This window comes from Trichomycterus rosablanca, chromosome 6 (assembly GCF_030014385.1).
Source record: "Trichomycterus rosablanca isolate fTriRos1 chromosome 6, fTriRos1.hap1, whole genome shotgun sequence".
Classification (NCBI taxonomy): Eukaryota; Metazoa; Chordata; class Actinopteri; order Siluriformes; family Trichomycteridae; genus Trichomycterus; species Trichomycterus rosablanca.
This window is the reverse complement of record NC_085993.1, coordinates 10,723,989-10,739,250: the sequence shown is the minus strand read 5'-3', so window position 1 is coordinate 10,739,250 and position 15,262 is coordinate 10,723,989. Positions and strand designations below refer to the sequence as shown.

General features: G+C 39.0%; 1 protein-coding gene across 1 annotated transcript; it reads left to right on the top strand.

Annotated features, from left to right (window-relative positions):
- The first annotated feature begins 524 nt into the window (after positions 1-524).
- Positions 525-10,088, top strand: pa2g4a (proliferation-associated 2G4, a). The gene is made up of 13 exons (XM_062997406.1): positions 525-700; positions 3,204-3,332; positions 3,965-4,070; positions 5,532-5,601; positions 5,689-5,781; positions 5,878-5,941; positions 6,728-6,806; positions 7,148-7,226; positions 8,152-8,285; positions 8,395-8,489; positions 8,595-8,722; positions 9,536-9,589; positions 9,699-10,088. The coding sequence occupies exons 1-13, from the start codon at positions 616-618 to the stop codon at positions 9,759-9,761; spliced, it is 1,179 nt and encodes a 392-aa protein (XP_062853476.1). The 5' UTR covers positions 525-615; the 3' UTR covers positions 9,762-10,088.
- Positions 10,089-15,262: the final 5,174 nt, after the last annotated feature.

The window sequence follows — 15,262 nt, the reverse complement described above, 5'->3', positions numbered from 1 at the left end:
TAGGTGGTGGATGATTCTCAGCACTGCAGTGACAATGACATGGTGGTGGTGTGTTAGTGTGTGTTGTGCTGGTATGAGTGGATCAGATACAGCAGCGCTGCTGGAGTTTTTTAATACCGTGTCCACTCACTGTCCACTCTATTAGACACTCCTACCAAGTTGGTCCACCTTGTAGATGTAAAGTCAGAGACGAGTTGGTCATCTTCTAGACCTTCATCTGTGGTCACAGGATGCTGCCCAGCAGCAATACCTGCTCTGTGGTGGTCCTGTGGGGGTCCTGACCATTGAAGAACAGGGTGAAAGGGGGCTAACAAAGCATGCAGAGAAACAGATGGACTACAGTCAGTAATTGTAGAACTACAAAGTGCTTCTATATGGTAAGTGGACAGTGTGTAGAAACAAGGAGGTGGTTTTAATGTTATGGTTGATCGGTGAAGGCGGTTAGTATTTTGGCGGTAGGCTGCGCGGTGACGCTGGATGACGCAGCAGAGTAGTGGGCGTGGTTTGGGGCGGGGCTGAGTGCAGAAGCGCGGTGGCGGTGATCCTCTCGCTGCTCTGGCTGATCTTGCTGCTCCACTCATCGGATTGGGAATCGCTGAGAGATTCGCTGTAAAGATGTCCGACGACGAACAGCAGGAGCAGACCATTGCCGAGGACTTGGTTGTTACCAAGTATAAGATGGGCGGCGACATTGCTAACCGTAAGTAGGCTGTAGAATGAACAGTGGTGATAATGTGGAGTAGGAGAGTGAAGTAACGGCCTGGTTCTGACACTCTGCTCAGCCATGTGCTGTGGAACACGCAGCTCAGTGACTGAGTCCAGGAGCACTGAGGGAAACACTGACCGAACACTCGCGCTTCAGTCGCTGCCGGATATATGGGTTAAATATTTTAATAATGTGAATGTGTTTCGCCTATCTGCTCCTACTCACATTTATATCTATATTGTGATTGTTAGCTATCAGGACTAGCCAGTCTAAGCGGATAAATGTGGCTATTTTGATTAGTTGCACATACTGGTCACTGAGCTGTTTGTCTGGTCATGTATGTACGGATTTTATAGCACCAATTCATAAATAGCTGGACTTATTAGGCTAACGTTAGCCTTGCCTGTCACTGCCCCCGCTTCCAGTATCCACAGCTAGTGCTTTGCTAATCTGCTACCTTGTAGTTATTTTACCTACCCGATTTCTGACAAACACCACCTTTTGTGTTCCGATTGGCTACTGTTCTCACATCCAAGCTTCTGATTGGATCTGGTTTTGTTAACGCGTGTGTGATGTTTACGCAAGAGGCGGGGCTTTCCTGAATACAGGTGCGAAAATAAGACAGCTAGTTCTTCGCTAATCTGCTACCTTGTAGTCGGACGTTATTTTTCCTACCCGATTTCTGGCAAACACCACCTCTTCTGTTCCGATTGGCTACTGTTCTCACATCTAAGCTTCTGATTGGATCTTGTTTTTTTAACGCCTGTGATGTTTCACGCTAGAGGCGGGGCTTTCCTGAATACAGGTGCGAAAATGAGACTCTAGGCTTATCGACCCATGTTTCTTCCAAACTACACAAAATTACTTTATAAAGTAGCAAGTTGGCTGTTTAAATACATTTAAATATAAAAATGAAAAACAGTCAGCATAAGATTACATGTTTGGGTCTTTTTAGTCGAAGGTTTGCTCAATAGTTAGTGTTGAAGTGCGTTTTGAACGGTATGTATGTCGAGCAGCTGCTACTCTGAGGTCTGTGTGACCCAGTCTCTGTATTTCTGACACACTGGATCATTCAGGGCTGTTGTTTGTTCCTGCATTGTTTCTGATCTATACAGCAGAGGATCTTTTCTCTTCAGCTGTTTGTCTCTTAGAAATTTCAACAGTTGACACTTTAAACCTCTTTACAACAGTTGTCCTGGTGCTCCTGATTACTTTATTACATGTCATCTCATGTCAAAAGAATTTACAACCCTCCCTGTTTTATTAATATACCAAATACTGTCCCAACTTTTTAATATGAAGTTTGTACTTTCATTTAGAGAACAGTAAAGAACCACATATGACTGTATTCAGTGGGAAAAGCTTTGGGCTGCCAACAGGAAGGTTGTAGTCTGTTGATGCATGCTCAATAATCCAGGTACACAAATCCACAAAGTTGAATCAGTTCATCTGGACACAACTTGTGTCCAGATGAACTGATTCAACTTTGTGGAGGAAGGTTGTAGGTTTGAATCCCGGCTCTACAATGCAGCCTAGAACAAGGCCCTTGACCCTGTTTGCTCCAGACCGCTGTGCACTGGTTGACCCTGCGCTCTGATCTCAATTTCCGAACAAGAATTTATTAATATAACAAATACTGTCCCAACTTTTTTAATATGATGTTTGTATTTTCATTTAGAGAACAGTAAAGAACCACATATGACTGTATTCAGTGGGAAAAGCTTTGGGATATCAACTGTAAGGTTGTAGGTTTGAATCCCAGCTCTGCAAAGCAGCCTTGAACAAGGCCCTTGACCCTGTTTGCTCCAGACCGCTGTGCACTGGTTGACCCTGCGCTCTGACCTCAATATCCGAACAAGAATTTCCTTGTACAGTATAAATAAAGGCTTTCTTTTCTAAAGGGTAAATGAGACTCGGGTCAGTTTTGTGTGGAGAAACTTCTTCAAGCAGATAAGATTAAGTAACGTCAGCAATGTTCCTGTGGTTGCTTAATTGAATTTAAGTTTATTTGTCAGGTGCATACTTGCATAAAAAATTACTTTAAACTGAATCAGACTACAATCCAGAATAGCCAGGGCTGATTTGACGGTGCATATGTGAAAGAAGTGTAAGCATCATGGTGTTTGACCAAATGTCCTTTTGAATTCAGTATGTCTATCCATTGTTCTAATGTTCAGGTTTTTTTCTGACTTGGGTCAGTTTTGTTCCAATAGTGGAGAAATGTCTTCAACCAGATAAGAACTGTGCTAGAGCATTAACTAACGTCAGCAATGTTCCTGTGGTTGCTTCATTGATTTAAAGTTTGTCAGGTTCATACTTATTTCAAATATTACTTCAAACTATAACTACAATCTGAAATAGCCAGGGCTGATTTCATGGTGTATATGTGGAAGAAGTGTAAGTGTAAGCATCATGGTGTTTGACCTAATGTCATTTTGAACTCAGTATGTCTATCCATTGTTATAATGCTCCAATTTTTTGTTTTTTTCTCTATCAGAGGCACTGCGGGTGGTCATCGAGGCGGCCAAGCCAGGAGTGTCTGTCCTGAGCCTGTGTGAAAAAGGAGATGCTTATATTATGACAGAAACTGGGAAGGTCTTCAAAAAGGAGAAAGACATGAAGAAAGGTAAGTGGGGGGAAAAATCAGAGAGCTTTTTACATTTAAGATACATGAATAAAAGGAATTAAGTCTTAATTTTGTAATCGTTTTTTATTATTTTATTCTTTTGTTGGGGTGGACAAATTATAAACTCATTATTTATTCATCTATTTTATTGCATTGACAAATAATGATTAATTTAACATCAAACACTACATGCTGTAATTATGAGTTTGGTAATTATATGCAATACTATGAAGTGACATTAATAAGAAACAGTAAGGGCTACACGGCTACAAATCTCAGCTGTGCAATAGTGGCATGATGGGCTTATGGCCGGGGAGGGAGGCTAAAACAGCTTTGAAAAAAGCTTTGGAAGTTCTTTGTGTTCCTTTTGACTACAAATTAAATGTCACAGGCTATACAAACTATAAAACTAAAACTCACTTTTAACTTGCTGTTAGTTGAACAGATTTGTAGATCTAACTCCAGCTTCAGTCAGAAGCAATGAACAATGAATAACTAGTCGCAGGGACAAGAAATCTGTTTGTCTCACACACCAGGGCTTCTGATTTGTCCACCTTGTTTATTCCTGCTCTCTTGCACACCCAGTTTGCAGAATCACTTTTGTTGAGGACTGGTGATTGTCTTTCTTACAGGTATTGCGTTCCCCACCAGCGTGTCGGTCAATAACTGTGTATGCCACTTCTCTCCCTTGAAGAGCGACCCTGACTACACACTAAAAGATGGAGACTTGGTCAAAATGTAGGCAACTCCCACTCAGACCAGTAGCAAGCCTGTTTCTTTTCTGCATTGTTTTCTTATCCCCACCCTGTCAGTCTGATGTCTTGTGTACATCCTTCCCAGTGTTTGTCTCTGTGATGTATAATTTTGTCCCTCTGGTTGTCTTGTGCTTCCTGTTGGTCTGTGGTCTTCACTGTTCCTTTTTTGTTGTCTGTAGGGATTGATGAGTGTGTGAAGTGATCTGCATTGATGTTGTAAATCATTAGTTATGTGTCTGATTGTTATACTTTTATTAGAGCATATGGAATTCTGCAGACAAAAATAATTAATTTCACCAGGCACTTCTCCCAAATTTTTTCTAACAATCTTGTTCAAAAGTTTGGACACTTCTGGTTAAATTCCATTTTTGTTATTGGAGCCCAATCGCAGTGCTGAGATTTAAACCCACACTGACATGGTTGAGTGCTGTGCCACCCAAACACCCTTTATAAACTGATACCATTTAATTAACACATCATTTGCAAGAAAGCAAACTTAAGTTATTAAGTCTTATTACGCTTGAGCACCACTACTGACATCCCAGTTTGAGTCCTAGCAGTGCTGTTAGTCAGCTGGGCATCTACACAGACATGATTGGCTATGTCAGGGGCTTCACAGCCCTGTCTAGGTTGCAAATCACACCCTATGGTTGTGGATGAAACTGGAACCACAGTGACTCTGACTAGGATTAAGCGGTTGAGTATTTGACGTGCATTAAAAAGCAAATATTAACTTTTTTTTGCTTTCAAGATCATCAGAACATAAACATAACCAGAAATATTCATACTTTGCATAAGATTGTTATTTTAAATTACGTTTTGCTGTAACAGAAAAATTGGGTCAAAGCCAAATGGTTTACAGGGAATAAACATCTGCCTTTCAAGTTTTGAGTAACTGAACTGGATTTTTTTAAGATTTATAATTTTTAAGATTCGGGTCACAAGCTAGTTTTTGATTTGTAGTAATATGATTATTTGAAATTTTTGGACAGCAGCTATGCAAATGTAAGTTGAAAACATGCAGTCTCACTGCTTTACTGACATATACACCGATCAGGCATAACATTATGACCACCTCCTTGTTTCTACACTTACAGTCAGTAATTGTAGAACTACAAAGTGCTTCTATATGGTAAGTGGAGCTGATAAAATGGACAGTGAGTGTAGAAACAAGGAGGTGGTTTTAATGTTATGGCTGATCAGTGTATATCACATAAATATCTGCTGTGTCTGCCAGTAAAACGGTGCATATGCATCTAACTAAATGCTGAGTGCCTGAAATTTGTGCTAAAACCTTCCAGAAAAGCACGAAACCAAATGCTCTAATTTAATTTTAAGTTAAATTGATGGTTGTTTTGCTTTCTTATGTTGTTTTTCTTTTAAATGTCAGATGCTTCTGGTTAATTCAGCTCTAATTCTTGTTTTTTTCTTTCTTTCTGTACAGTGATCTTGGAGTCCACGTGGATGGCTTTATCTCAAACGTGGCCCATAGCTTTGTTGTTGGGGCCAGCAAGGTGCATAGAGAATTTATTCATAGTTTTATAATGTGTGTTATTGTTAGTCATTTTTCCAGTGTGAATGTATTACTCACTTCCTTCCAGGAAGCACCCGTGACGGGCAGGAAAGCCGATGTCATCAAAGCTGCCTACTTGTGTGCGGAGGCAGCGCTTCGTCTTGTTAAACCTGGCAACCATGTAAGTTCATGCGTTGCTGTTTTGCAGGTTCTTTAGGTTAGAGATGAATGACCTGTATATTTAAACAGCTCTTCTTTTTATCTTTTACACTAATAGAACACACAGGTCACAGAAGCATGGAACAAGATCGCCCAGTCATTCAAATGCAATCCAATTGAGGGTGAGTCAGATTTTGTGATCCTTTTTTTGCTGTTTAAACTGTCCATCAAAATATAAAATGCTGATGTTCCTGTACATATAAAAAAAGTATATGACACTGTCATGGTACACAGCACTGTTATGCTAGACCACCAATGCTGAGATCTGCATTGGAATCTCGGCAGTTCTGTCGACTAGCTGGGCATCTATACATACATGTGGGGTGGGCTTGAAACTTTGAAATGGATTGGCACCCTGTCTTATGCCCCCTGTTTTCTCGGGTTAAATTGGACCCGCCACTACCCTGACCAGGATGAAGCGGTTAATGAAAATGAAATTAATAAAGTGGTAGACATTTGTATGATGGTGTATGATGATGCAAGGACAATCAAATTACTATATCAAGCAAACCCAAGCAGATCACCATCATGCCTGTAATGTTTCATGTTACTGAACAATAGAGTGTTGCGTGTGGGTTTTCTCCGGGAGGTCCGGTTTCCTCCCACAGTCCAAAGACATGCAAGTTAGGTGAATTGGAGATACTAAATTGTCCATGACTGTGTTTGATATAACCTTGTGAACTAACTTTGTGTAATGTTTAACCATTCAACAACAAACAAACAGTGTTGCAGACAAATGACTCAGTTACTATGAGAATATTTGTACTGGATCTGTACCTGATTAGCTTTTACTCCTATAGCGTTTTATAGCAGTACTATTTGCAAAATGATGGGATTGAATCAGTGCATTTTTTTAGATTTAGGCCTGAGCTTGTCTTAAGTTGTGTTTCTCTGCTTTCTTTCTGTAGGTATGCTGTCCCACCAGTTAAAACAACACGTTATCGATGGTGAAAAGACGATCATCCAAAACCCCACAGACCAGCAGAAGTAAGAAATGCACTTTTTATTGTGGGGGTTCTTAACCTTTTTGGCAGGTTACCCAAATTTAGGGATTTGCATCTTAATCACTGCATCCTGGCAGCAGCATTCTGTTTCTGGTTTAAATCTGAAAGGTGTTATTGGTGGGGCAGGTACCTACACAGACATGGTTGGCATGGTTGTATTGCGCCTTGTGTTTCTTAGTGGAACCGGATCTGCTCATCTAGCTGATATAGTGAAAAAAATATTATTTATAAAAACAATCAACAATTTAGATCTTAGAACATCTTTACAATGTTTGACCCTAAAGGCAAAAAAATGTAAGAACATTTGTGTGTGTTTTCTTACAGGAAGGACCATGAGAAGGTGGAGTTTGAGGTCCATGAGGTTTATGCTGTGGATGTGCTGATCAGTACAGGAGAAGGAAAGGTAATAATATAAACAGCAATCCTAATGAAGAAGTGCCATTAACAAACCCAAAGGAATAATATAGCAATGTATTGTTCTATAATACACTAAAAGAAATTAGTCAGAAATTAAAACCAGGCACTTAGATGCAGTGACAAAAACCACCAACACACTGCCGAGAATGTCAGAGGAAATTCCTTATAACTGCTGCAATTACAACCTCTGCTGGCTAATTAATGGCACCTGTACAGAGACAGGCAATAATGGAGATTAGATTGGTGCGACACCTGGTGTGCAATACAGAACTCCATATGAACCCGCCTCGTGCATGGGATAGTAAGTTTTCGGCTGCTGAGCATGTGTTGGAGAGGCCGTGTGATTGTCATGGTCCTCCTCGATCAGGGGAGGTCATCAGCAATAGAGGATAATTGGATACAACTAGAAAGGGGAAATGCATTTTAAAAATTTAACGCCACTTCTCAGAGTGATTTTGGTCAGGCTGAGACTTATAGTTAGGTCCTTGTGGCTCAGTTAAAATTGAACCGAGACTAAATTAATTTGGGAGTCTCGGGTCGTCAGATTTGTCATGTCAACTTAAAGCCGCTTCTCAGTGTGGCCTCAAACTAGCTCAGCACAACTCACTTCTGAGTAATTTCTATGGGTGTATTATAGAAAAAAAGGAGGGGGTCACATGGGCTCTGTGTGAGAACCCAACACTGATAGGTGATCAAAAGGGGCTGCAGATTGGACAAGTGTCGGAGGGGTGTATGGTGAGCCGGTTCTTCTTGATTAGATTAGGAGTTATGCAAATTAGGAGTCATTCTTTCAGTGCCAAAAAAAATATGCTTTAAGTTTGACAACTAAACATGAGTTTTCTATTCTTTGTCTGTGCCTGTATATTCTTTAACAATAGTTTATTGATAATCTTTTTAACTTTCTCCATCAGGCAAGAGATGGCGGTCAAAGGACCACCATTTATAAGCGGGACCCCAGTAAACAGTACGGTCTGAAAATGAAAACCTCCAGAATGTTCTTCAGTGAGGTGGAGAGACGCTTTGACGCCATGCCTTTCACTCTCAGGTATCAAGTATTATACAGTCACTGAATGTGATGTGTGCAAGCATAGAACAGGGAAGCTCACACATGATCAAGGTCCTGTAAGTTTCTCTCTAACCTTTCCTTTCTGCAGGGCATTCGAAGATGAGGGCAAAGCCCGTTTGGGAGTGGTCGAATGTACCAAACATGAGCTACTGCAGCCCTTCACTGTACTTAATGAAAAGGAAGGTGAGGAACAACGTATTCAGTAATTAATACATTTTCCAAATTTCAGTTCATGAAACGACATCAACTGAAAAGTAAATTGGCTGGTTTTTTGTTTTCTTTCTTTAGGAGAATTTGTGACTCAGTTCAAGTTCACAGTGCTGCTGATGGCCAATGGGCCTTTGAGAATCACCACTGGACCATTTGAGCCAGAGTTCTACAAATCTGAGCACGACGTTCAGGATCCGGAGCTAAAGGTATCCAACTTGAACAGAATTATCAATGTTATTGAAGATGTGTTTAGAATTGTTACCCCATGTTATTCCTCAATCCTTTCGACTTGTGACCTGTTAAGAACGAATGCTGCAGAGTAGGAAGTTAAATGTAGAATCTTCTTTAAAAAGAACAATTCATCTTAGTTTAGATTTTGTACATTTGTATGTTTAATGGCCCAAAGGTATTTGGAGGTGAGCTTTGCTGGACATCACATTTTAAAAACAAATGGTATTAAAACAGAGTGACCTCTGATCTTTTTAACTATACAGCTAACAGCCACTCTTCTAAAAAGGCTTTTCACTAGACTGTGAAGTCTTTTGTAAGCTTTTGTATGACTGGGTTTTGATGTTGGTCAAGAACACTTTAATTGATTTAGTTCATTCCAAAGCTGTTCAGTGGGGCTGAAGTCAGGGTTCAGGTCTGTGCAGGCCACTGAAGTTTTGTGAACTGCAAAGTTGGAAGCATATAATTTCCTTTATATATTTGATTTTTTTTACACCTGTTAACAATTGTTGTAACTACAACACAATAAAGGGTACCCCAATAATTTCATTTGTACAGTGTATGTTGATTCAATCCAAATTAAATTCATGGAATTAATTAGCTTTGTATAAATTAAAAAAATAAAACTGAATGAAGCAGTGACTCACCGTGATCAAGAGAAGTCCGAATGTGCAGGCAGTGCCCAGAAATTTATTAGTGGTGGTTAAATGCATGTGTTGGTTCTAGCATGGTTCGTGTGCTTGGTAATTAATTATTTCTTTTATATTTATATATTTTTTCTAAATAAACAGTCTCTGATACAGAGCTCTGCAAGTCGTAAAGCACAGAAGAAGAAGAAAAAGAAGGTGAGGCATTCAGTCAATGACTGTTTATTTGTATATTAGATGTACTGTATGTGTTGTATATGAATTCCAGGACTTTAAATAACACATCGTCTTTATTCTGCTCTCACAGGCCTCCAAAAATGCAGAAAATGCTACAGGGCAGCAAGTGGAAAATGAAGTTGCAGCGGAATAGATCGCCCACGGCCCAAAACAATATATACCTTTTCATTCAACATGTATACAGACACACGTATATACACACTCAATTATGGAACTTTAAAAAAAAATCCACTCTTAACCCCTCGTTCATCTCAGAATTTTCGCTTGAGACCACTGGTTTATGTGATTTTGAAAAAGGATCAAACTGCAATTAGACTGCCAGACAACAGTGACTTTGTACTGATTTTCATAAGACTATTGGCACTTATTTTTTTGAAGCACTCAGTTTACATTGAAACTGGAACATAACACCTTTTGGAAATGTAATTGATTAAAAAAACTGCAAAGTATTTAAAAAAAATCTTTTGAATTGTGATTTTTTTGCTCTGTTCATGGTTGATCTTAAATATTTGGTGTAATTTAATTAAAACTTCTATGTAAATGTTATAAAAGGGGAATTGTTTCAGCCATTGATGTAATTTGCAAAATACTTCAGGGCCGAAATGGGATTTGTGATAAGCAAACCACTAATAATTATGTTTTTCTCACACCATTTAACATGTGGCACTTTCTGGAAAATGAGTGTTTTTATATACTCTAGTACTTATGAACTTGAACTATTTTATTCTTATTACCATCGTCCCTGTCTTATTACAAGCTTGTCTTTAAACCAGTAAAGTAATATCCTTATGTAAAACGTTAAACCCAACCCAGTCAAATGTGAGTGTGCTTGCATTTTACAAGTGATTTGGTTGCCCCTTTAGCACTAAGATCAACAGGTTTAATATCCTGTTTTTTATTATGCTTTAGAAAACAAATTTAGTATTGATGAAAGAGTAAGTCGACCAATTGCAGTAAATTTATGACGTGGCATGTAACTGTGGTCCAAGCTGTATCGGACAGGTGGTGGTGTTTTTTTATCTTGAACTACAAAATGTTTGTGTCTGAGATAAGTGTAAAGTTTGCTATGTTTTATTTTTTGATAACCAAGTGCTGGTCTTTACAGTCTCATCTAATAATGGATATCGAGTTTAACACCCTAAAAAAGAAACACTGTGGTGTCTTGTGCTGCAGACTTTAGAGAGTAGGTAATGTCAGGACTCATGTGCAACCATAGTGGCTTGCCATTCAGATCCAGTAAATCCATTTCCAGATGGCAATCTATGGTGTGTGAAAATTCCCCTGTTTTACACAACCCTGTTTTTCTAAGAAAAACCAGTGTATGGGATTATTTTACAACTAACAAATTAAACAGAAGTTTGAGTATTCTTTCTTTAACTTTGCCTGATCATTTGAATTGTCTGTCTGTGCTGATGAACTACTTGTTCTCTGTTTATTTTCTGTTGGTTTGGTCATTTCTTACGTATCCTAGTTTGGATTTTAATTAAACAGTATACACACCAGTGAGCTGAAACATTAAGTCCACCCACCTAATATTCTATCAAAAAAACTCCACAAGACATCTGAAGGAGTCCAGTGGTATCTGGTACCAAGACATTACCAGCAGGACCTTCAACTGATGTATTTGCCAGTAGGATCATCCTACAGGGTATTCTGGTGCCTGATACGCGTGCTTGCTTGGCCCTCCACAATCTTGTAGAAAATGGAAATGGTCTGACCAGTTACCATTCTTTCACTTCCATTCTGACCGAATCATTTACCTCATATACCACAGGAAAACAAAGATTTTGCTACTTGGAATAAAACATGCTATTTACATGAAATCGAGTGCGCTGATTCCGAATCTGAAGTCAAAATTCGCGCAGGACGTCGAGATTTTAAGTTACAGGCCAAATGCAGTTTGGTGACAGCTTGGTAGATTTGTTCATGTTCTGCAGCTTGGCAACATTGTAATTGCTGCACCATTGACAATATTGTTTTCTTATATTGCTAGTATGTCTGCTTAAGCCTAACGATGAGTAGGAGGAGCTGTGTTAACCATCCAGACAATTTTTGCTACATTTGTGGTAAATACACCCTATGCGATCAGCGCAAAAACCTGACGAAGAGAGTGATGATCGCTTACAAGTATTATTTCGGGTGTAAAGTTGGAGATCAAGACAAAAGCTGGGCACCTCACATCTGCTGCACTGTGTGCTACGCTGGTCTCACACAGTGGCTCAATGGCAAGAGAAAGGCAATGCAGTTTGCTGTGCCTATGATTTGGCGGGAACCGAAAGATCATCACTCGGACTGCTATTTCTGCATGACTAATGTTGCTGGATTTTCAAAGAAGAACAAGTCAAAAATTGTTTATCCTGATTGTGAGTCTGCTCTGAAGCCAGTGCCACATGACGCTGAGAATACAGTGCCAATTCCACCTGCATCTTGTGCTTCTGAAAATGACAGTTCTGATGGAGATCATGAGGATGATGTTGCTCCTGATGCATGTTATGATCCAGAATCTGAACATGGTAAGCCTCACTTGCTGAGCCAATCTGATTTAGATGATCTAGTGAGAGACCTGTCTTTATCAAAAGAGAAATCTGAATTGTTAGCTTCCAGATTACAGGAATGGAATTTACTACAAAAAGGTACCACAACTTCACACTTTCGTGATCGTCATGCAAAATTAGCATCATATTACAAGCTGGAAAATGACATTTGTTTCTGTACTGACGTGAATGGCCTAATGCTGGAGCTAGATTGCGACTATGTACCTGAGCAGTGGAGATTATTTATAGATTCTGGCAAAGCTAGCCTGAAAGCTGTATTGCTGCACAATGGCAACGAAAAGCCTTCTGTTCCTATTGCTTATACTGCGGGAATGAAAGAGACATACGACTCAATGGAACACATTTTGAAGCTGATCAACTATTCAAATCATAGCTGGAACATTTGCGGTGATCTGAAGGTCGTGGCACTCCTGTTGGGTCTACAGTTGGGGTACACAAAACACATGTGCTTTCTGTGCCTATGGAACAGTCGTGATGACAGCAATCATTACAAAGTGAAACAGTGGCCATCCAGAGTTGATCACACTGTTGGCCGATACAATGTGCAACATGCATCACTGGTTGATCCACTGAAAGTGTACCTTCCACCACTTCACATTAAGCTCGGCCTAATGAAAAACTATGTCGTGGCTATGGATCGTAATGGAAATGGTTTTCAGTATCTGAAGGATAAGTTTGGAAAAACCAAAACGGATGCCAAACTAAAAGCAGGAATTTTTGTTGGTCCTGAAATCCGCGAAATAATGCGCGATGACACATTCAGATCCAAACTGAACACGCTTGAACTCGCCGCTTGGGATGCATTTGTGCTAGTTGTGCAAAACTTTCTTGGCAACCATCGGGCTGACAACCATGCTGAACTTGTGAGCAACATGTTAGCAGCGTATCAGCAACTCGGCTGCCGAATGTCACTCAAAATTCATTTCTTACATTCTCATATGGATTTTTTCCCTTCAAATTTGGGTGATGTGAGTGATGAACACGGGGAACGATTCCACCAGGATATTGCCACCATGGAAAAAAGATATCAAGGTCACTTCAACCCCAACATGATGGGCGACTACTGCTGGTTTCTGCAGCGGTCAACAACAGACACTCACAAACGCAAAAGCAAGTGCCTGAAGCACTTTTGAACATTGTATGTGCAATTGTGCATTGCATAAAGACTCACGTGAACTTTTCAGTTACACGTTTGTTAATGTGAAGCAGTTTTTGTAATCTCTAGCAGTTTTGAACCACAATTTAGTTATGCACAGTGGCTGTATAACAGATACAAAAACAGTTTCTCGCGTCTGTTTGAATAACCAATGATACCGAGTATAACTTCAGAATCCGACGTCATAGGCAAAATTCGTCTACAGATTTGAACTCTGCACACTCGATTTAGTATAGGACAGATGAAACACTCCAAGTACAAGACAAAAAAATGTTTTCTGTGATCCAGTGTACTAGGCCATACTTAAAACATTACAGCAAAAACTTCAGACTGTAATATGGTGTTTGGGTCTCTATTTGCTTCATCCACTTTACCAAGAAGGCTTCTGCTGTATTTTCTGCTCAATCAGGTTTGCATGTCAATAGTTTGATTCTCAATACCCCATGGGTGTAAGTAAATAAATAGGGTGAGTGCCAATGGAGACATAAGCTTGCTAAACTGTGGACAGCATCACCCATGTTCCAGCTACTTCTGCTTCACAGATGACCAGTTTTTTCTGGTTCTTGTTCCCTGGAAATGAGACTGAGTAATAAGAAATCTTAATGCTTGATGTAAAGTGCAGAAATCTGTTCTGCAACTAAACACTGCAATATTATGAATGAGAAGTGCAGCAGTGACCAGATAAGTAAAATAAAGAGACATAAATGAAGAACAGTAAACAGATAATGACGTACAGTGTATAGACTATTATATAATTACAGAGTTATGACAGGTGACTACAGTGGCTAAATGAATGAGAATGAATATATAAGTCAGTGGCATAACTACAGGGGGGGCAGGTGCACTGGGGCCCATGGCAGGGGGGGCCCATCCACAACATGAACTCAACCACTCACCTTACTGCCCCCCCCATTGGTTGCACTCCCCAGGTCGTTATTACTATATTACAATATTTTCGTTAAGTAAAATTAAAGTAACAAACTGTGCATTAAAAATACCAGAGCCAGGAATTTGGATTTGAAGTGTGTGTGTGTGTGTATATATATATATTATATATATATACAGTACAGGCCAAAAGTTTGGACACACCAGCCAAAAGTTTGGACACACCTTCTCTTCAATGTTTTTTCTTGATTATTTTTATTTTCTACATTGTAGATTAATACTGAAGACATCCAAACTATGAAGAATTATGTAGTGAACCAAAAAGTGTTAAACAAACCAGAATATGTTTTATATTTTACCAATTCTACCTCTGCACAACCCAACTGATGGTCTCAAACACATTAAAAAAGCAACAAATTCCAAAAATTCACTCTAGACAAGGCACAAACATTCATTGAAAACCATTCCAGGTGGAAACCTAATAAAGCTGGTTGAGAAAATTTCAAAGAGTGTGCAAATCTGTCATTAAAGCAAAAGATGGCTACTTTAAAGAATCTAAAATATAAAACATATTCTGGTTTGTTTAACACTTTTTTGTTTACTACATAATTCCATATGTGTTCCTTCATAGTTTGGATGTCTTTAGTATTAATCTACAATGTAGAAAATTAAAAAAAAATTAAGAAAAACCACAGGAATGAGAAGGTGTGTCCAAACTTTTGGCCTGTACTGTATATATATATATATATATATATATATATATATATATATATATATATATATATATATATGTATATTAGGGCTGTCACGCGATAAAAAATTTTAAGCGAGATTAATCGCAAATAAAGAACCACATTAATCGCAATTAATCGCAAACTAATAACTAAGCAAATTTTGAACAGTTATTCACATATTTATTGCAAGAACATGTTTACCAATAAAAACATTCATAAAATTATGATAAAATTATTAAATCTAAATTATTTTTAGAAAGTCAGCCAATGCCTATATAGAGTTGTTAACAGCTACCCATCTTTC